The sequence below is a fragment of the Erythrolamprus reginae genome, chromosome 4 (genome assembly GCF_031021105.1).
Source record: "Erythrolamprus reginae isolate rEryReg1 chromosome 4, rEryReg1.hap1, whole genome shotgun sequence".
Lineage (NCBI taxonomy): Eukaryota > Metazoa > Chordata > Lepidosauria > Squamata > Dipsadidae > Erythrolamprus > Erythrolamprus reginae.
In genome coordinates this window covers 44497491-44518273 of record NC_091953.1, presented here as the reverse complement: position 1 = coordinate 44518273, position 20783 = coordinate 44497491, and the positions used below count along the sequence as shown (strand labels likewise).

The 20783-nt window shown below is 45.3% G+C and overlaps 1 protein-coding gene across 1 annotated transcript in view; it reads right to left on the bottom strand.

Annotated features, from left to right (window-relative positions):
* Positions 1–20783, bottom strand: part of EPHA6 (EPH receptor A6) — a 475355-nt gene that overhangs the window by 127526 nt on the left and 327046 nt on the right. The window contains exons 8-9 of the mRNA XM_070750196.1: positions 9584–9692; positions 4070–4140 (exon numbers count right to left, since the gene is read on the bottom strand). Of these exons, the coding sequence (XP_070606297.1) occupies positions 4070–4140; positions 9584–9692 (180 nt within the window). The remainder of the gene's footprint in view (positions 1–4069; positions 4141–9583; positions 9693–20783) is intronic.

Genomic DNA, 20783 nt, shown 5'->3' with positions numbered 1-20783 from the left:
ACTGGAGGTAGCCATGCCAGTGTGTGATGCATGTGCCTGAGCTACGAATATTCTCTTCTATTTAAATAAGGAATTATTCCCTTTAAGATGTGCAGTACATGATTATTTATTCTGCATTATCCTTTCACAAGTATACTACAAAGCACTGCAAATAAAAAAATGTTATTTTTAGATCTGGCTATCATTATTGTGACAGGCTAACTGATATTTAAACATATGCTATTGCCTTCAATTTTTATACTAAAGTCTTTAATCATATATTCTGTCAGGCTATATTTTTTCTCAGGGGAAGATATTTCATCAGTGCATTGACCAGGCCAATATATTTTCAAAAGAACAAACAAATGGGAGATGCTGGGAAACTAGGATGAGTGATAGATAAATAATCAGTCTGCCTCTCTGTCCAACTTCAGAGCAAATGGTTACTTAATAGTCACTTGATTGTCAGGATTTTTTAGATATTTCTATTGCTTTGTTTCTGCTCCTTACTCTTTTAATAATGTAATATTATTATTTTTTACTTGATAAATTTCTGTTTCTGTTGTATTCAATCCCACTGTTCCATTGCTTGGCTTCAGTGTAATGACTTGGTGGCTATTGAATCCCCTTAAGCCTAGGGGTTTAAAAGCCTTACTTTTTTCAGATTTCAGTCTTTATTTTGTAGAACAACTTCTGGAGAGGAGCATGGCAAAGCATAGAATTAAATGCAAAAAATTACTGAAAATCTTAAGGGAAACATTTCATGAAGATTAAAATCAAACAAAATTAATGAAACTCAGCTATGAGGAAGACTTGAGAGTACTAATATAAAAGTCTGTCTTATTTTAGTTGTTTAGGACTCTAACTAAAATGACTCATTTGAATTTCTGAATCTTAACCAGATACTTAATTAAACACTGTCTTTAATATTTTATTTATTTATTTGTTTGTTTGTTTGTTTGCTTGTTTGCTTTTTTGTCAAGTACATATTGGTAATACAGTATACATAAATATAACATAGTTGCTATACATAACATGGGTACTGGTAAGAGGGAACATTAGGACAGGGACGGTAGGCACGCTGATGTGCTTATTAGAGCTAATTGCTCTACTGACTTAAGTTTCCAAATGTAAAATAATGCACTTTGGGAAAAAGAATCCTCAATCTGAGTATTGTATTGGCAGTTCTGTGTTAGCAAAAATGTCAGAAGAGAAGGATTTAGGGGTAGTGATTTCTGACAGTCTCAAAAGGGTGAACAGTGCAGTCAGATGGTAGGGAAAGCAAGTAGAATGCTTGGCTGCATAGCTAGAGGTATAACAAGCAGGAAGAGGGTGATTGTGATCCCGTTGTATAGAGCGCTGGTGAGAACAATTTGGAATACTGTGTTCAGTTCTGGAGACCTCACCTACAAAAAGATTGATAAAATTGAACGTTGCATAGAGCGCTGGTGAGAACACATTTGGAATGTTGTGTTCAGTTCTGGAGACCTCACCTACAAAAAGATATTGACAAAATTGAATGGGTCCAAAGATGGGCTACAAAAATGGTGGAAGGTTTTAAGCATAAAACTTATCAGGAAAGACTTAATGAACTCATTAAGTCTGGAGGACAGACGGGAAAGGGGGGACATGATCGAAACATTTAAATATGTTAAAGGGTTAAATAAGGTTCCGGGGGGAAAAGTGAACACAAGAACAAGGGGACAGAATCTGAGGTTAGTTGGGGGAAAGATCAGAAGCAACATGAGAAAATATTATTTTACTGAAAGAGTAGATGCTTGGAACAAACTTCCAGCAGACGTGGTTGGTAAATCCACAGTAACTGAATTTAAACATGCCTGGGATAAACATATATCCATCCTAAGATAAAATACAGGAAATAGTAAAAGGACAGACTTAGATGGACCACGAGGTCTTTTTCTGCTGTCAATCTTCTATGTTTCTATGTTTTTATTACAGAAAATATTTGAGTGGATTTTATTTTATTTTATTCCTGAGTCCTTTAGGATTGGACAGCATAGAAGTCGAAATAAATAAATAAATAAATAAATAGGTAAATAGATAAATAGATAAATAGATAAATAGATAAATAGATAAATAGATAAATAGATAAATAGATAAATAGATAAATAGATAAATAGATAAATAAATAGATAAATAAATAGATAAATAAATAAATAAATAAATAGATAGATAGATAAATAGATAAATAAACAAACAAACAAATATTGGGGCCTGATTATGTTATTTCACTTAGACTCTTTAGGAGAGAGCATCTAGGATAGGTATCGGTGTAATTATTACATACAGCACAAGTAGACTTATACCTAAACTGTTAATTCAGACTATGTTGATGTTAGTTTTAAAACTCAGATGAATTGTGGAAAGAAAACTATGGCAAAATTCTCTGGGCGCTTGGAGAGGGAATACAGTGATCCCCCGAGTTTCGCGATCCCGATCATTGCGAATCGCTATATCGCGATTTTTCAACCCAATGACGTCACTCCCTTCCTTTCTCATCTTTCTTTCTCTCTCTCTTTCTCTATCTTGCTTCTTCCTCTCTCACACTCTCTTCCTCCCTCTCTCATCTCTTTCTTTCCTTCTCTCTCTTTCTCTATCTCTCCCCCCTCTTGCTCTCGAGCGGCAAGCGAGCAGCCGGGCGGGCGAACGGGCAAGCGGCAAGTGGCAAGCGAGCAGCCGGGCGGGCGGGCGGGTGGGCGAACGGGCAAGCGGCAAGCGAGCAGCCGGGTGGGCGGGCGAACGGGCAAGCGGCAAGCGAGCAGCCGGGCGGGCGGGTGACGGGCAAGCGGCAAGCGATCTTGGGGTTTCCCCTTTGCCTGGGCGGCGGGAAGACCCAGGGAAGGTTCCTTCGGCCGCCCACACGCAAACTCCATCATCTGCGCATGTGCGGCCATGGAAAAAGGGGCGCGCATGCGCAGATGGTGTTTTTACTTTCGTGCCGCTACATCGCGAGTTATCGATTATCGCGAGGGGTCTTGGAACGGAACCCTCGCGATAATCGGGGGATCACTGTAAACCACTTCGCTGTGGTGATCCCTGGTGCTGCCTCCCATACACCCAGCACGAGGTTGTCTTCCGGAGCATCTGAATGCTGAAAGGCAAAAGGGGGCGCTTTGCCCTGGCTGCATCAACTCGGCTTCAGCCAAACTGAGGAGTCACCACAATGAAGGAAAGGCACTGGCTAAAAAACGAGCAAGCGAGAGGAGAGGGGAGCCCTTCAGCATGGCAAGGAAGAGGAAGAAGGTAGCAGCAGCAGCAGCCTTTTGGTCAAACCCACCTGAGTTTCTCTCTCTGGAACAGTGTATGGCAGGCAGCCTCGTGGCAGGTGTATGGGAGGTGTGTGCTCCTCCTCACCGCTTCAGAGTCCCTCTTTTTTTTTAAGCTTTAAAGTTTTGGATATTTTTGATTACCCTCACCTCACCTTCTTCCTTTGGCAGCGACTCTCCTCCTCCTCTTCTTCCTCCTCCCTCTCCCACCCAAATTCCAAGATTTTATTTTTTTCCTAATGGGTTTGCACACATTATTTGCTTTTACATTGATTCCTATGGGAAAAATTGCTTCTACTTTCAAACATTTCTACTTAAGAACCTGGTCATGGAACAAATTAAGTTATTAAGTAGAGGTACCACTGTAAATGCTAATGACAAGTACCATATCTATGTTGTACACTTCAAAGGTGAACAAAATTATTCCCCCCCTAAAATAATCTGGAATACGGTAAATGCTAAATTTAAAATAAAAACACCTAACAAGGTGCAGAAATTGTTTGCTATTTGGTTATTTTGATTTGGCTGATTTAGAAGCTTCATTAGATTTATGATACAGTCCTTGTTTTAATCATTTCAAAATTTCAAAACATTTTGTAGGATCATGAATCTTTGTCGGCTTTGAAATGAATACTTCTTTCCTGTAAAAAATTCCACATTCAGTTGGACAAAGATGTAAAACGTAATTTTAGCTAGGACATAAATTGGCTTTATTAGCTTGATATGCAACATAAATGCAAGTTAAAACCACAGTGTTGAAACTAATTGAAACATTAAAAAAAAATTCAGTTACGTTTGCTTACAATTTCCATTTTGCAAATTATTTCTTCGTTTTTCTTCAGACTTCATTTTTGCCTTGATATACCATTGGCATCTTTAAGAAAACAAACACTATTTTACATAAAATGAATGATATTGAACTAATATGTTATTTATATAATATATAATAACAATAAAATACTGAATTTAAGTGAAGGGGGCTAGGAAAACCAATAATCAAATTAAGATAGTAGTTACCATGTCCTGTTAAAATATATATTAAAAGGATTCCAGTAACATATTAATTAATTAAACACAGGTTTTAATGGTGCACACATTGTTCATATCTCTTCCAAGTATACGAAAACAAGGTTCCTTCCAAAGGGAAAAACTCCCTTTAGACTGATATTTCTCACATATAGTTAGAAAGAAATAATTGGTGTCTAGCACTTCAGATCAGACTGAATGTTTTTGAAAAGCTTTTTTGTTCATTATCAAGGGCTTAAGTATGAAAGCAGGTTCAGGATTTTGAAATGCTTAAAATTACAATTATAATCAAAACACCACATTTTTTTCATGCATGGGAATATCTTATCACCCTATCACTTATGGTGAAAGAGCCGTGGTTACCAAGAGTTTACATGCTGATTTAGTTTCATCTTTGCACTTAGTAGTAAGGTTATACATTCCTTCTCTCTAGTGACCAAGGAAACTAGGCTACATTTTGGGACAGTTATAAAGGGATAAATCTATTCTCTAATTAGAAGTCTTCAATCCCTGGGCAAGGTTGTGTCATGGCTGCATTATACCTCAGTTCATCTTTATTTTCTCCAACAAAGCCAATGTGTTGGATAATTGGGGACACCAATGTGGCAAAGTCAAAATCTTTTCATAATACTGGATATTTTGTGGTCAAAATACCACTGGTATATATTCTTAAGATCTAAAATCAGCTATTTTTTTAAAAAATCAGTAAGTAAATCTTGGAAGCACTGCCAAAAAGGGAAGATGTATTTTTAAATTCTGAAATATAGACATTCTGTGAGCAACCACAACAATTGTAATTACATCAGTTGTGGTATGCTCCATGTCATCACCATAATTAAATATCATGGACTTAAATCAGGATTTAAATTTGACAATTTTAGATCTTTGGCCAATAGGTAGCTCACAAATAAATAAAGTCCAAAACGCCCTAATTATTTATTTGTTTTTACCCTCTCCCAGCTCCAGGGAAGCTTTTGGAGCCTGGAGAGGCAAAACATGAGCCTACTGGGCCCAGCAAAAGTTGGGAAACAGGCTGTTTCTATCCTCCAGAAGGCCTGCGGGGGGGTGAGGGAAACTGTTTTTGCCCTCCCAAGTCATTGAATTATGATAGCATACACGCACACTCTTTTGGCACCCGAGGAAAAAAGATTCACCAACACTGATATACACTGTCTGCTGTGTGTTTCTGTGCATGTATATCTGACCCATAGAAATAGCAAAGAATAGGAGAAATGTACATTATGGTAATATATTAATGCCAGAAAGTTTTCTTAAATGTCACACTAACTCCTTTCAATTACAATAGATCTACTCCAAACATGACTAACTCAGAGTTTAACACAGCTGCCTTTTTCTTAATACTAAAATGGACACTGCATTTCATATTATACTTTTACAAATCTTTAAATTTGATATGACTTTCTGGAAGTATAGTTAGAAGATGATACAATAGTACTGGGCCTTTTCAGATCAAGCATTTATTTTAAAAAGTTTCTTCATTTTGTTAAGTTGTCTAAAACAATAATAAAGCAGTCTTTCAAAAATAAGTCTAATAATTTGAACATTCTATAGCATTTATAGTTATCGACTTATCTCCTAGCAGTTTCAGCAGTCCAACTTTGGGAGCAATTTGACTCCTTGCAGCTAGTTTCACTTTCAATTCTAGCACTGACTTGCCTGTTTCTGAATCAGTTGTGTGTCAGAGGTTGATACTCAATTGTTTATGCTAAAAAGGCTCTGGGCTGCAGGTGTTTGCTGCCAGCAGGTAAATTTGCAAAGGAGAGATCAAAGGGTGAAGTGGCTGAGTGGGGCTACATTTGGGGTATAAGACACACCCAAGTTTTCACCCTTTTTGGGGGAGCAAAAAGGTGTGTCTTATACTCTGAAAAATACAGTAATGGTTTTACATTAATACCTTATAAACTTTTGATTAATGAGTGATAATTTAATCATGCTGAGATACAGATTCTTATGACTTCCTGTTTCTCCAATCTACATAAACCCATAAGCAACCGTAAGATTCAGTGTGGTAGCATCAAGCATCCTTTGGCACAAAGAAGGAAATACTGTACCTAGTAAAAGCCAAATTATGCACTTTGAAATTTATTTCAATTCAAATAATAACTTGAGAGTTTCATGTGAGTTATTCTGTCTCATTTTAGCATTTAAATTTCAGGAAAATAATTCATTATATTACACAATTGAACAATTCCATTGAATGTAGAAAACAGAAAATATAGAATGGATAAAAGCTAATTTTTTTTGTCATGTTCCTAATATCACCTACTAAATCTAGAAATGAAGAAAATCTCATATATATTTATTTCTCTTACCACTGTAATAACAAGTCTTAGGCATTATACTGGAATGTTATTTACTGTGCAATTTTTTCACCATGATAATATTATGATTGCATTTATTTATTTTCATTTATTTATTTTTATTTTGTTTTATTTTATCTTTTATACTTTTAGATGTAATCAAAGTACAGTGATCCCCCGTTTATTGCGTCCCCGACCATTGCAAACAGGGTACTTCGCGATTTTTCAACCCGGAAGTCAAAATACCATCTACGCATGCGTGCCCTTTTTTTTTTTCTATGGGCACGCATGCGTAGATGGCAACCGGGAGATCAGCTGCTGGGCGGCTTCCCTGGGTCTTCCCCCTCTTGCTGGCATCAGCGAGGAGTTTCCCCACCGCCCACGCAAACTCCTCGCTGCCGCTCGCCCGCCCTTCGCCTGCCCACGCCGTTCGCTCCCCCTCTTGCTGGCGGGAGGGCGAGAAGCCCTCCCCAGCACCCGCTCGCCCGCCCTTCGCCGCTCGCCCGCCCTTCGCCCTGGCGGAGAAATTCCAGCCCCCACCTGGTCCCGCCCGATCCTCCACCCTGAGGCAGCTCGCCCTCCCATGGCCGCTTCCTCCACCCTCCATCGCAAGCCCTCGCCACCGCAGCCAACGCGCGCTGCGATCTTCAAGCCCGGCTCCTTTCGGCCCAGCATCCCGGGCCAAGCAGCTGCCTTCCGTGACTGAGCCTGGCTGGCCCGGAAGATCGTAGCGCGCGTTGGCTGCAGCGGCGAGCGAAGCCAAGCCGGCAGCAATGTCGCCGCCGCTGCAGTCAATGCGCGCTACGATCTTCCGGGCCAGCCAGGCTCAGTCACGGAAGGCAGCCACTTGGCCCGGGATGCTGGGCCGAGAGGAGCCGGGCTTGATCCGCTGAGCCTGGCTGGCCCGGAAGATCGTAGCGCGCGTTGGCTGCAGCGGCGGCGACATTGCTGCCGGCTTGGCTTCGCTCGCTCGCCGCTGAGGAGCCGAAGATTGGGGGGCGGCGCGGCGAGCGAGCGAAGCCAAGCCGGCAGCAATGTCGCCGCCGTTGCAGCCAACGCGCGCTACGATCTTCCGGGCCAGCCAGGCTCAGTCACGGAAGGCAGCCGCTTGGCCCAGGATGCTGGGCCAAGAGGAGCCGGGCTTGATCCGCTGAGCCTGGCTGGCCCGGAAGATCGTAGCGCGCATTGGCTGCAGCGGCGGCGACATTGCTGCCGGCTTGGCTTCGCTCGCTCGCCGCTGAGGAGCCGAAGATTGGGGGGCGGTGCGGCGCGCGAGCGAGCGAAGCCAAGCCGGCAGCAATGTCGCCGCCGCTGCAGCCAACGCGCGCTACGATCTTCCGGGCCAGCCAGGCTCAGCGGATCAAGCCCGGCTCCTCTCGGCCCAGCATCCCGGGCCAAGCGGCTGCCTTCCGTGACTGAGCCTGGCTGGCCCGGAAGATCGTAGCGCGCGTTGGCTGCAGCGGCGGCAACATTGCTGCCGGCTTGGCTTCGCTCGCTCGCCGCTGAGGAGCCGAAGATTGGGGGCGGCGCGGCTCTTTTAAAACATCGCCGCCGACATGGGGGGCTTGCTAGCACCCCCCCAAACCCGGGTTGGGGGTTCGGGGGTGTGCTAGCGAGCCCCCCATGTCGGCGGCGATGTTTTAAAAGAGCCGCGCTGCCCCCAATCTTCGGCTCCTCGCTAGCGCTGCGGAAGTTTAAAACACCATCTGCACATGCGCAGATGGTGTTTTTACTTCCGCAGCGCTACTTCGCGAAAACCCGCTCATTGCGGGGGGGTCCTGGAACGGAACCCTCGCAACGAGCGGGGGATCACTGTATACCTAATATTCCTTCCTCTTTCTATTTTTCCCTACAACAACTCTGAAAGGTGAATTGAGGTGAGAGATACTCATTGGCCCAAATAAATGCCTTAAGAAAAGGATTTGCATACAGTTTGAAAATTAATGGTCACAATTAGAGCTTTAATAGTGATATCACTCATTTTGAATGAAGAGCCTTGTTAATCATTTTGATTTTCCATGTCACCTGAATCACAGGAAAGTTATACCTTAAAATTAGTGTAAAGGAGAGCTGTATTAAAAAACTTCCCAAAGAAGCAGAACATAGGAACAATGTTATTCCAAGAATCTGAAGACTACAAAAACTTAATAAAGTGCAATAAAATTGGGGAAACCCCTTTGATAATTCCATTACCAATTTTATTTATCAATGAGAGAATAAAACACTTTATTGTTAGGGTCAGTTGCTGTGCTGTGAATTCTTAGATCTAAGTAAAAGGCAATAATATTTGATAATATTTATTTTTAAGAAGTGGTTCCTGATGGGAAGATTTAAAAAATGAAATTGAACAAAACTGGGTCTTTAACTGATATATCCCAACAGTAAAATCGCTAAACTAAAAATAAAACACATGATATTGTTTAAGCAATGAAATAACCTTAGGTTTGATAAGATGGTAAGTATTCAATACTTTTTACTAAATTAATATCATTTTTCCTGAGAAAATGTACTTTTCAGTGAGTGCAAAAATTCCTTAAATATTTATCAGCTTCCTCTGCCTTTCAGAACCAATTTGGAGAAACACAGAAGCTATTATTTCCTAGATTTCAATTTAAGAGACATGCAGAGTTGCCATTAGTGTCTAATATTTTATATAAATCTGGCCTAGCCCTTTTGCAAAGCCGTTATTTTCCCACTATTTTCAGAGTTCTTTGATTTGTTACCACCAAATGGTAATCATAGTTCATGGTGCGATCAGGGGAAGATATAGGGTTGTATTTTGAAACTATAGCAACATGGTCAGGTGCTATGCAATTATCATCATTTTATGTACCAGTAAGTAATATCGTTTTAATCTAAAACTGAGGAATTTAGTTCTTTATGTTACTTTAATCTATTATAATCAGAGTTTAAAATTTAAATTTGTCCATCGGTACTTGGTTCCATTGAGAGTTACAGTGTCAATATTACCTTCCAGTAATGAGAAAGAAAAGAGTGAGAATGACTAGAAGAGTGAATCCACCCACAGCGGCTGTGGCAATGACCAGAATCTGCCCTTGTTCTGCTGCTATATCTGAAGCTGAAAAACAAAACACCAAATAGAATTTTTGAACAATACCTTTAAGGAGAAATTACAATCTTATGACAGGCCAGCTACAACCTCAGACAAAAAACAGAGTTATTAAAAATGGTCTTTCTGAGTTTGATTGGATAGTTTAACAATCTCACACTACTTACCAGAGCTTACAAAACATTTGCCAGACCCATCCTCGAATACAGCTCATCTGTTTTGAACCCATATTACATCTCAGACATTAACACCCTTGAAAATGTCCAAAGATACTTCACCAGAAGAGCCCTTCACTCCTCCACTCGAAATAGAATACCCTACAAGACTAGACTTTCAATCCTAGAAAGTTTAGAACTAAGATGCCTTAAACAAGATCTAAGTATTGCCCACAAGATCATATGCTGCAACATCCTACCTGTCGGCAACTACTTCAGCTTCAACCACAACAACACAAGAGCACACAACAGATTTAAACTTAATATTAACCGCTCCAAACTTTACTGTAAAAAATATGACATCAGTAACCAAGTTTATTTATTTATTTTTATTTTATTATTTAGATTTGTATGCCGCCCCTCTCCGAAGAGTTGTCGAAGCATGGAACTCATTACCGGACTCCATAGTGTCATCCCCAAACCCCCAACACTTTACCCTTAAATTATCTACGGTTGACCTATACAGATTCCTAAGAGGTCAGTAAGGGGCGAGTACAAGTGCACTAGAGTCCCTTCCGTCCCCTGTCCTATTGCTCTCCTATATCTCCTATACCTTTCTTCTATTCCTATACAGTGATCTCTCGGTTAGCGCGGGGGTTACGTTCCAAGACCTCCCGCGCTAACCGATTTCCGCGTTATACTGGATGCGGAAGTAAAACCACCATCTGCGCATGTGCGCCATTTTTTTCATGGCCGCACATGCGCAGATGGTGGAGTTTGCGTGTGGGCGGCGGGGAAGACCAAGGGAAGATTCCTTCAGCCGCCCAACAGCTGATCTGCTCCGCAGCGCGGAAGCAGCGAGGAGCCGAAGATGGGGTAAAGGCAAAGGGGAAACCCCATCTTCGGCTCCTCGCTGCTGCCGCGCTGCGGAGCGGATCAGGTGTTGGGCGGCTGAAGGAACCTTCCCTTGGTCTTCCCGCCAGATCACTTGCCGCTTGCCGCTTGCCAGTCCACGCCCCCCTGGATGAGCGGCCCCGCATGGCCCCAGCGCCGGACTCCGTTGCCGAACGTCGAAACCGGAAGGGGCGAGGTGGGGGAGAACGGGAGGCTCAGCATTCCGTCAGTCGCAGCGCTGGCTGTCAACTTTTCTTTTTAGCACTGGGGAGGCAAGTCAGCTCCTGCCCAGTTTTAAAAAGAAAAGTTGACAGCCAGCGCTGCGGCTGACGGAATGCTGAGCCTCCCGTTCTCCCCCACCTCGCCCCTTCCTGTTTCGGCGGTTTCGCAGCGCTGGCTGTCAACTTTTCTTTTTAGCACTGGGGAGGCAAGTCAGCTCCTGCCCAGTTTTAAAAAGAAAAGTTGACAGCCAGCGCTGCGGCTGACGGAATGCTGAGCCTCCCGTTCTCCCCCACCTCGCCCCTTCCGGTTTCGGCGGTTTCGCAGCGCTGGCTGTCAACTTTTCTTTTTAGCACTGGGGAGGCAAGTCAGCTCCTGCCCAGTTTTAAAAAGAAAAGTTGACAGCCAGCGATTGTTCCGCTGCCGCCAGCATGGCCTGGCTGGCAGCGGAAGATGTAACGGAGCCCACGGGGGATTCGCCTTCCTCCCACCCGCAGCCGAGACTGATCGTGGGCTCCTTCGCAACCTCGGAGAGCTTCCAGGGCATGAAAGCTCACGAAAACCAGGAAGCTCTCCGAGGTTGCGAAGGAGCCCACGATCAGTCGGCTGCCGGCGGGAGGAAAGCGAATGCCACGGGGCTGGGCTCGGCTCCCCCAGCCCCGCCGCGGAACGCTCCATTCTGTTCCCTGCCGGCGCGATTGAGCGGCCGGCGGTCTCCATTCAGGGAACAGAATGGAGCGTTCCGCGGCGGGGCTGGGGAAGCCGAGCCCAGCCCCGTGACATTCGCTTTCCTGCCACCCGCAGCCGAGTGATCGTGGGCTCCTTCGCAACCTCAGAGAGCTTCCTGGTTTTCGTGAGCTTTCATGCCCAGGAAGCTCTCCGAGGTTGCGAAGGAGCCCAGGATCACTCGGCTGCGGGTGGCAGGAAAGCGAATGTCACGGGGCTGGGCTCGGCTTCCCCAGCCCCGCCGCGGAAGGCTCCATTCTGTTCCCTGAATGGAGACCGCCGGCCGCTCAATCGGGCCGGCAGGGAACAGAATGGAGCGTTCCGCGGCGGGGCTGGGGAAGCCGAGCCCAGCCCCGTGACATTCGCTTTCCTGCCACCCGCAGCCGAGTGATCGTGGGCTCCTTCGCAACCTCAGAGAGCTTCCTGGTTTTCGTGAGCTTTCATGCCCAGGAAGCTCTCCGAGGTTGCGAAGGAGCCCAGGATCACTCGGCTGCGGGTGGCAGGAAAGCGAATGTCACGGGGCTGGGCTCGGCTTCCCCAGCCCCGCCGCGGAAGGCTCCATTCTGTTCCCTGAATGGAGACCGCCGGCCGCTCAATCGGGCCGGCAGGGAACAGAATGGAGCGTTTCGTGGCGGGGCTGGGGAAGCCGAGCCCAGCCCCGTGACATTCGCTTTCCTGCCACCCGCAGCCGAGTGATCGTGGGCTCCTTCGCAACCTCAGAGAGCTTCCTGGTTTTCGTGAGCTTTCATGCCCAGGAAGCTCTCCGAGGTTGCGAAGGAGCCCAGGATCACTCGGCTGCGGGTGGCAGGAAAGCGAATGTCACGGGGCTGGGCTCGGCTTCCCCAGCCCCGCCGCGGAAGGCTCCATTCTGTTCCCTGAATGGAGACCGCCGGCCGCTCAATCGGGCCGGCAGGGAACAGAATGGAGCGTTCCGCGGCGGGGCTGGGGAAGCCGAGCCCAGCCCCGTGACATTCGCTTTCCTGCCACCCGCAGCCGAGTGATCGTGGGCTCCTTCGCAACCTCAGAGAGCTTCCTGATTTTCGTGAGCTTTCATGCCCAGGAAGCTCTCCGAGGTTGCGAAGGAGCCCAGGATCACTCGGCTGCGGGTGGCAGGAAAGCGAATGTCACGGGGCTGGGCTCGGCTTCCCCAGCCCCGCCGCGGAAGGCTCCATTCTGTTCCCTGAATGGAGACCGCCGGCCGCTCAATCGGGCCGGCAGGGAACAGAATGGAGCGTTCCGCGGCGGGGCTGGGGAAGCCGAGCCCAGCCCCGTGACATTCGCTTTCCTGCCACCCGCAGCCGAGTGATCGTGGGCTCCTTCGCAACCTCAGAGAGCTTCCTGGTTTTCGTGAGCTTTCATGCCCAGGAAGCTCTCCGAGGTTGCGAAGGAGCCCAGGATCACTCGGCTGCGGGTGGCAGGAAAGCGAATGTCACGGGGCTGGGCTCGGCTTCCCCAGCCCCGCCGCGGAACGCTCCATTCTGTTCCCTGAATGGAGACCGCCGGCCGCTCAATCGGGCCGGCAGGGAACAGAATGGAGCGTTCCGCGGCGGGGCTGGGGAAGCCGAGCCCAGCCCCGTGACATTCGCTTTCCTGCCACCCGCAGCCGAGTGATCCTGGGCTCCTTCGCAACCTCGGAGAGCTTCCTGGGCATGAAAGCTCACGAAAACCAGGAAGCTCTCCGAGGTTGCGAAGGAGCCCACGATCAGTCGGCTGCCGGCGGGAGGAAAGCGAATGCCACGGGGCTGGGCTCGGCTCCCCCCTCGGCTCCCCCCCTTACCAGCCCCGCCGCGGAAGGCTCCATTCTGTTCCCTGCCGGCCCGATTGAGCGGCCGGCGGTCTCCATTCAGGGAACAGACGTCCACCTCCTCCTCGGAGTCCCCGGCACCCAGCGTCCCCACGCCGCCTCCACCTCCCGGTAATGCGCCCGACCTCTGCCTCTTTCTTTCTCTCTCATATACCACGCCGGCAACAGGGAGAGAAAGAGAGAGAGAACTAGCGTGGACTTATTTTTTATTTTTTAATATTTTATTTTTTTAATTAATATTTTTTGAAAAACCGCGTTGCAGCGTTTCGCGCTAATCGAGAATGCGCAAATCGAGGGATCACTGTATCTCTTCTATTCTTTCATTGATATGTTATATTACTATATCTTTTTTCTATTATTTCTTAGATATATTTTACCATGAGTATCTACTCTAAAACCTTCATCATGTATTTTTCTATGTGTATATACGGTATATATATATATACCCACTAAAACCCTCATTGTGTATTGGACAAAATAAATAAATAAATTAAAAAAAAAAGCCTGAAATAAAATTTCTGGTATAAAATGGTGGCACTTTTAGTAGAAGACATATCTTTATTTGTTCATTTTGCATGATGCCAGAGAGCATTACAGGAATATAGAAGCACTCACTCTACTATGCATCATTCATAACTTTCACAACACTTCAAGTGACATTTTATCCTTAAGGCAATCTTGTGAGATAGACTTTTAAAAAAGCTTGTGATCTAACCCAGAATGTTAAACAAATACTGGGTCTCGTTTCCAAATCTAGCAATCTATTTATATAATATCTTATAACAGCCTGGTTCCTCTGGATATATTTTGCACTGAATATAAAATAGATAGTGGTTTTAACATGCTTACAGACATTGAATATGCTATAAATATGCTATCCTGATAAGAGTTTGGAGTAGACCCCCAATTGGAAATGAAATGAAATATGTTTGGTTTGTATTTTAATAGAAACCAACCTAAGTCTCAGCTCCTAAACTAATAAATTTACGAGAATGTGATTTGCTCATGGTTTTTACACTGTTCTCAATTTTGTGATTTGGTACTGCAATGTTAAAAAATCTCTATTATTGAAAGGAATGTTGAAATGTGAATAAAATAATAGTATGAAAAAAATGAGAGCATACATTACATAGAGAAATAGCACACAAATATTAACCTAATTCATTTTCTCCAGAATTGAAAATTCTACCAATCCTGTCAGCAACACATTAACAACCGCAGCAGCAGCAACAACAACAACAACAACAACACAACAGAGTTAGAAGAGACCTTGGAGGTCTCCTAGTCCAACCTCCTGCTTAGGCAGGAAACCCTATACCACTTCAGATAAATGGATATCCAATTTCTTAAAAACTTCCAATGTTGGTGTATTGACAATTTCTGGAGGCAAGCTGTTCCACTGATTAATTGTTTCAACTGTCAAGAAATGTCTCCTTAGTTCAAAGTTGCTTCTCTCCTTGTTTAGTTTCCACCCATTGTTTCTTGTTCTACGCTCAGGTGCTTTGGAAAATAGTTTGACTACCTCTTCTTTGTGGCAGTGATATAAGATATGAGAATACAGTGATCCCTCGATTTTCGCGGTCTCGATCTTTGCGAAACGGCTATACCACGGTTTTTCAAAAAATAATAATTTAAAAATAGTCCGGTTTTTCCCGCCCGATGACGTCATACGTCATCACCAAACTGACGTGTGCCATTGCTGATTGGCTGAAATCTTCTATGCTTCTATGGACGTGGGGGGTATTTTGGGGGGGGGACGCACGAGCTGCCAGAGCCTCCTTTTGTTGCAAATCCGCCTCCGTGTTTCCCTAGTCCAACAAAGCTCAACCAACGCTACTAAGGCTTTCTCAAGCCCGCCTTCTCTCTCTCTCCTGCCGCCAGGTACGTTTACCTTTCCCAACACTTTCCCGCGGCAGTATCTCCTTCCCGTGGTGGGGTCGGTGATAATCCGAGAGATCTCGGGTGCCGAGTGCGAATGGTGGTGATGGTGGTGGTGGTTGTGGCCGTCGGAAGACTCCGCCGCCTTCTTTCTCCGCGAGTCTCCGCCACAGGCTTTGCCCAGCGCCTGCTCCCCCATTTTAGTGCCGGCGCTGCCGCCACCACCGCCGCCTCCACTAGCGGTTGTACCGGTCGGCTGATAAGCGATAGTCCTCAGTAAATCCATGGCTCCGTCGGCTGGCCCTTTACGCAGCTCCTCCAGCCAGCTCTTCCGTCTGCCCGCCTTGCTCCTCCTCCACCTACTTCTACTACTACTCCTTCTCTTCCACTTGCCAGCCTCCGCAGTTTCGCCGCCTCCAACTTCAAGCCCTTGCACGGCCATGGAAAAAGGACGCGCATGCGCAGATGCTGTTTTTACTTCCGCGCCGCTACTTCGCGGAAAATCAATTTTCGCAGGAGGTCTTGGAACGTAACCCCCGCGAAAATCGAGGGATCACTGTACTGTTATCATGTCTCCCCTAGTCTTTCTTTTCATTAAAGTAGAAATATCCAGTTCCTGCATCTGTTCTTCATATTTTTTAGCCTCCAGTCTCCTAATTATATTTGTTGTTCTCTGCACTCTTTGTAGAATCTCAACATCCTTTTTAGATCCTGGTGACCAAAATTCTATGCATAATTCCAAGTTGTGGCCCTACCAAGGCATTATAAAGTGACATTATTGTTGTTGTTGTTGTTATTATTATTATTATTATTATTATTATTATTATTATTATTATTATTAATTAGATTTGTATGCTGCCCCCCTCCGGAGACTCGGAGCGGCTCACAACAACAAAACACAGTACAAATCCAATAGTTTAAAAAACAATTTAAAACCCTTAATCTAAAACAGTCATACATCTCAGACAAACCATGCATAAAATGGAGCGGCCCGGGGGAATCAATTTCCCCAAGCCTGATGGCATAGGTGGCTTTTAAGGAGTCTGTGAAAGGCAAGGAAGGTGGGGGCAGTCCTAATCTCCATGGGGAGTTGATTCTAGAGGGTCGGGGCCACCACAGAGAAGGCTCTTCCCCTGGGTCCCGCCAAACGACATTGTTTCATCGATGGGACCCGTAGAAGGCCAACTCTGTGGGACCTAATTGGTTGCTGGGATTCGTGCAGCAGAAGGCAGTCCTGGAGATATTCTGGTCCGATGCCACGAAGGACTTTACAGTTATAGGTCACAACCAACACTTTGAATTGTGACCGGAAACTGATCGGCAACCAATGTAGACTGCGGAGTGTTGGTGTGATATGGGCATATCTGGGAAAGCCCATGATTGCTCTCGCAGCTGCATTCTGCACGATCTGAAGTTATTAACACTTCATATGATCTTGATTCTATCCCTCCGTTAATGCAGCCTAGAACCGTGTTGGCTTTCTTTGGCAGCTGCTGCACACTGCTAGCTCATATTTAAATAGTTGTCCACTAGGACTCCAAGATCCCGCTCACAGTTACTACTGTTGAGCAAGGTACCACATACCGGTACTTGTGAATTTTATTTTTCTTGCCTAAAGAACATTCCTTTTTTCACCATTGAATTTCATTTTGTTAGATAGCACCCAATGTTCATGTCTGTCAAGATTCTTCTGTATCTTGAGCCTCTGTATCTTCTGGACACTTGGCTATTCCTGTCAATTTGGTGTCATTCACAGAGGTGTTAACAGCTTGTGTGGGAAGGGCAGAAAGGAACAACTGACTTCACTTGGAAAAAGGCATAAAGATAATTTGCCTGGGATTCATGGCTCCAAAAGTATAATGAACTGGAATATATATAGTCTATGTTGCCTACATTTTAAGATATTATAGGAAATAAGTGAAGAAAAACATCTAGCACACAATGTTGTTTTAATTGCTTTGGTGTAAGTACAAGCAGTTGGGGTTTCTTTTATTAGTATGAAAAACAGACTTTAGGATGTGAAAGTGTGAAAAGCAATAAAAATTACTGCAAAAAAGAAAAGAAAAACAGACTCAAGAGTAAGTCTGTAAAAATGAAAATTGTAATCCAATGTTATGAGCTTAAACTCAAAGACTATGGCTGTATTAGAGAGAACTGCAAATTCAGATAAAAGGAAATGTAATTCAATTTCAATTTGCATTGCAAACTGTTACTGGATGATGAGGATTTCTTATCTTACATGTGGTAATAACAGCACATTTTATAAATTGTTCAGAATCAAGTCAGGCTGTTTAGTGGCCACATAGTAAGTATCATATTGAAGTCTGTGAAGTATTAAATAATTAGTTTCTCAAATTTCAGTTCATTAATTATGTTAAAACTATCAATTTTATAAATCCCCTGATTTCTGTTCTTTAATGCCCCAATTACTGGGGTGGAAAATAAGCATAATACAGTAGTCCCTCGCTATATCGCGCTTCACCCACCACGGCTTCACTTCATCACGGGTTTTGAAGTCAGCGTTGGCACAGATACGGCGCTTAGAAGTTTGGAAGGGCAGGACAAGCCAACCAGCCCGCGGATGGGCGAATGATGAGCGGGGCGGGGACCGAGCTCCGGCAGAGGCCCGTCCCCTCATTCAACCCGCCTCGCCAGTGCCGAGAAGGCAGTCTTTGGAGGCGCGCTTAGTGGTTGGCAGCGGCGGCGGTGTGCTTGGGGTTGTAGAAAGAGCTCCCGGCAGCGCGCTCACTCGTTCGCACAAGCAAAAAAGGAACGCAACGCGGCGGGGATTTCCAGACTGGGCTCGAGGGCGGGAGAGGAAGTGCTGGGTGGGTGGAGGGGAAAAAAAAGAAAAGAAAAGAGAGAGAGAGAGACAAAAAGAACCAGCCGGGGCAGCTCACCAGGGACTTTCCAGCCGGGGCAAGGCAAAAAAGACAACGTTTGGCTGAACTGCTGCAAAGAATAGCAGTGGGTCGGGAATGCTCGAGGGCGGCGATTCTTTTGCCCCCTCCCCTTCTTTTCCTCAGGTGCAGAGTAAGTAGTAGTGGGGAGGGGAAGGTTAGCTGGCCGTTGCTCGCCTCCAGGCATCCGGAGCTGGTGGGAAGGAGGAGAAATTCCCCATCGTGGATTTCACCTATCGCAGCCGGGTCTGGAACGTAACACCAGTGATAGGTGAGGGACTACTGTAAATTATTTTTACATGCATTATTTTGAGTTGTATTGTAAAAGTCTCAGGACTTTATTAATTTAATTGTTCATTAATCTAATCATAGTTTTGAGTAGTCCAATGAAAAAGGTGATAGAGGGAGCTTTATATCAGCCAAAACTTCACAGCAGTGTTTTGTATGTTCTTTCTGTTCCTCAGACCCATAAGAAACCAGATTGTCTTAAAAAGGGCCATTGGATGGCATTTTACAGATGCAATAGAGGCATAAAAATAATCACATTTTGCCAACTTGTCCAGCCAATGAAGCAGTGGATGTAATGTGCCGCTGCCTGGAGGCTGTTGAGGTCTGGATGGGTGTCAACAGACTCAAACTCAACACTGATAAGATGGAGTGGCTGTGGGTTTTGCATCCCAGGGACAATTCCATCTGTCCATCCATCACCCTGGGGTGGGGGAAATCATTGAGCCCCTCAGAGAGGGTCCGCAACTTGGGCATCCTCCTCGATCCACAGCTCACATTAGAGAAACATCTTTCAGCTGTGGCAAGGGAGGGGTTGCCCAGGTTCGCCTGATGCACCAGTTGTGGCCCTATTTGGACTGGGAATCACTGCTCACAGCCACTCATGCCCTCATCACCTCGAGGCTCGACTACTGTACTCTACATGGGGCTACCTTTGAAAAGTGTTCGGAAACTTCAGATCGTGTAGAATGCAGCTGCAAGAGCAATCATGGGCTTCCCTAAATATGCCCATGTTACACCAACACTCCGCAGTCTGCATTGGTTGCCGATCAGTTTCCGGTCACAATTCGAACTGTTGGTTATGACCTTTAAAGCCCTTCATGGCATCGGACCAGAATATCTCTGGGACCGCCTTCTGCCGCACAAATCCCAGTGACCAGTTAGATCCCACAGAGTTGGCCTTCTCCGGGTCCCGTCGACTAAACAATGTCATTTGGCGGGACCCAGGGGAAGAGCCTTCTCTGTGGCGGCCCCGGCCCTCTGGAACCAGCTCCCCTCAGAGATCAGAATTACCCCCACCCTCCTCGCCTTTTGTAAACTCCTTAAAACCCACCTTTGTCGTCAGGCATGGGGGAATTGAGATATTCCTTCCCCCAAGGCATATACAATTTATGCATGGTATGTTTGTGTGTATGTTCCATTTTTAATAAGGGTCTTTTAATTATTTTAAATATTAGATTTGTTATATGTTGTTTCATTATTGTTGTTAGCCGCCCCGAGTCTACGGAGAGGGGCGGCATACAAATCTAATAAATAAGTAAGTAAATAAGTAAGTAAACAAACAAACAAACTTAATGACCAAAGGGGAGCGCAACCTGAAGTGGAGGGGAAGGCAAGCAGGCGGCAGTTGGACTAGCTCAGCGAGTCTTCCTCCCACCCCAGCATTGATCTTACCCTTGGCTGCTGCGGCAAGTGAGGTCCTGGGGCTGCTGCACATGCACATGCATTGGACTGCTGGCACTCTAATATAATATCAGACTGGCCAGGATAGGGCCAGAGCACATGTGCAGCCCTGGGACATCCGCTTGCAGGGTGAGTGACTGGCGACCAGGGGACCAGTTCGGGGGTTTGGCTAGCCAGCTGCCCCTTTTGGTTTGGCAAACCACCAGCTGCTTCCACTACCGTTATGCCACAACTGGTAGCATTTCATCCCTGACCTGCTAGATCTATTTAGCCTCCTGAGGGTAATTGAGGATTTCATGAATCTATGGTGGGCAGTTACGAGGGGGAGTCTTGGCAATTTTGGACTGGATTACATTTGGAGTCCTGGACTCTAGGTTCTTATTCAATGAGCTAGTGGCACTTTAATCAAGAAAACTTTCCACTAAGCCATTTTGTAGTACCAATTTGTCCTTATCTCAATTATGGTTCAGTTTTCAGTTCTACCTGTAATAAGATTAAGGGAAAGATTAGATTTTTTAACCAACTTTTTGCAAGTGATTTTGGAACTCTGCACTGAGTGTCTGTCAAAGAGACAGAGAGAGCAAGCGAGCGAGCAAGTGAGAGACCAGCAATCTGTTTCTTTTTTGTCCATTATAATACAAGTTTCTGTGTATTTCTCTTTTGTTTTTCTTTTCTGTTTAACATATGCCAAGAAAGTTTTGTTTGCCTCTAACCACAAAGTAGAAAATTTAATTTTGGACATTTGTTCAAAAATACTATGACAGAGATGTTTGTTATAAATATCATGGAAAGAGTTAATCTGTAGTCAGTGATTAATGGTGCCCAAGATTTCCCT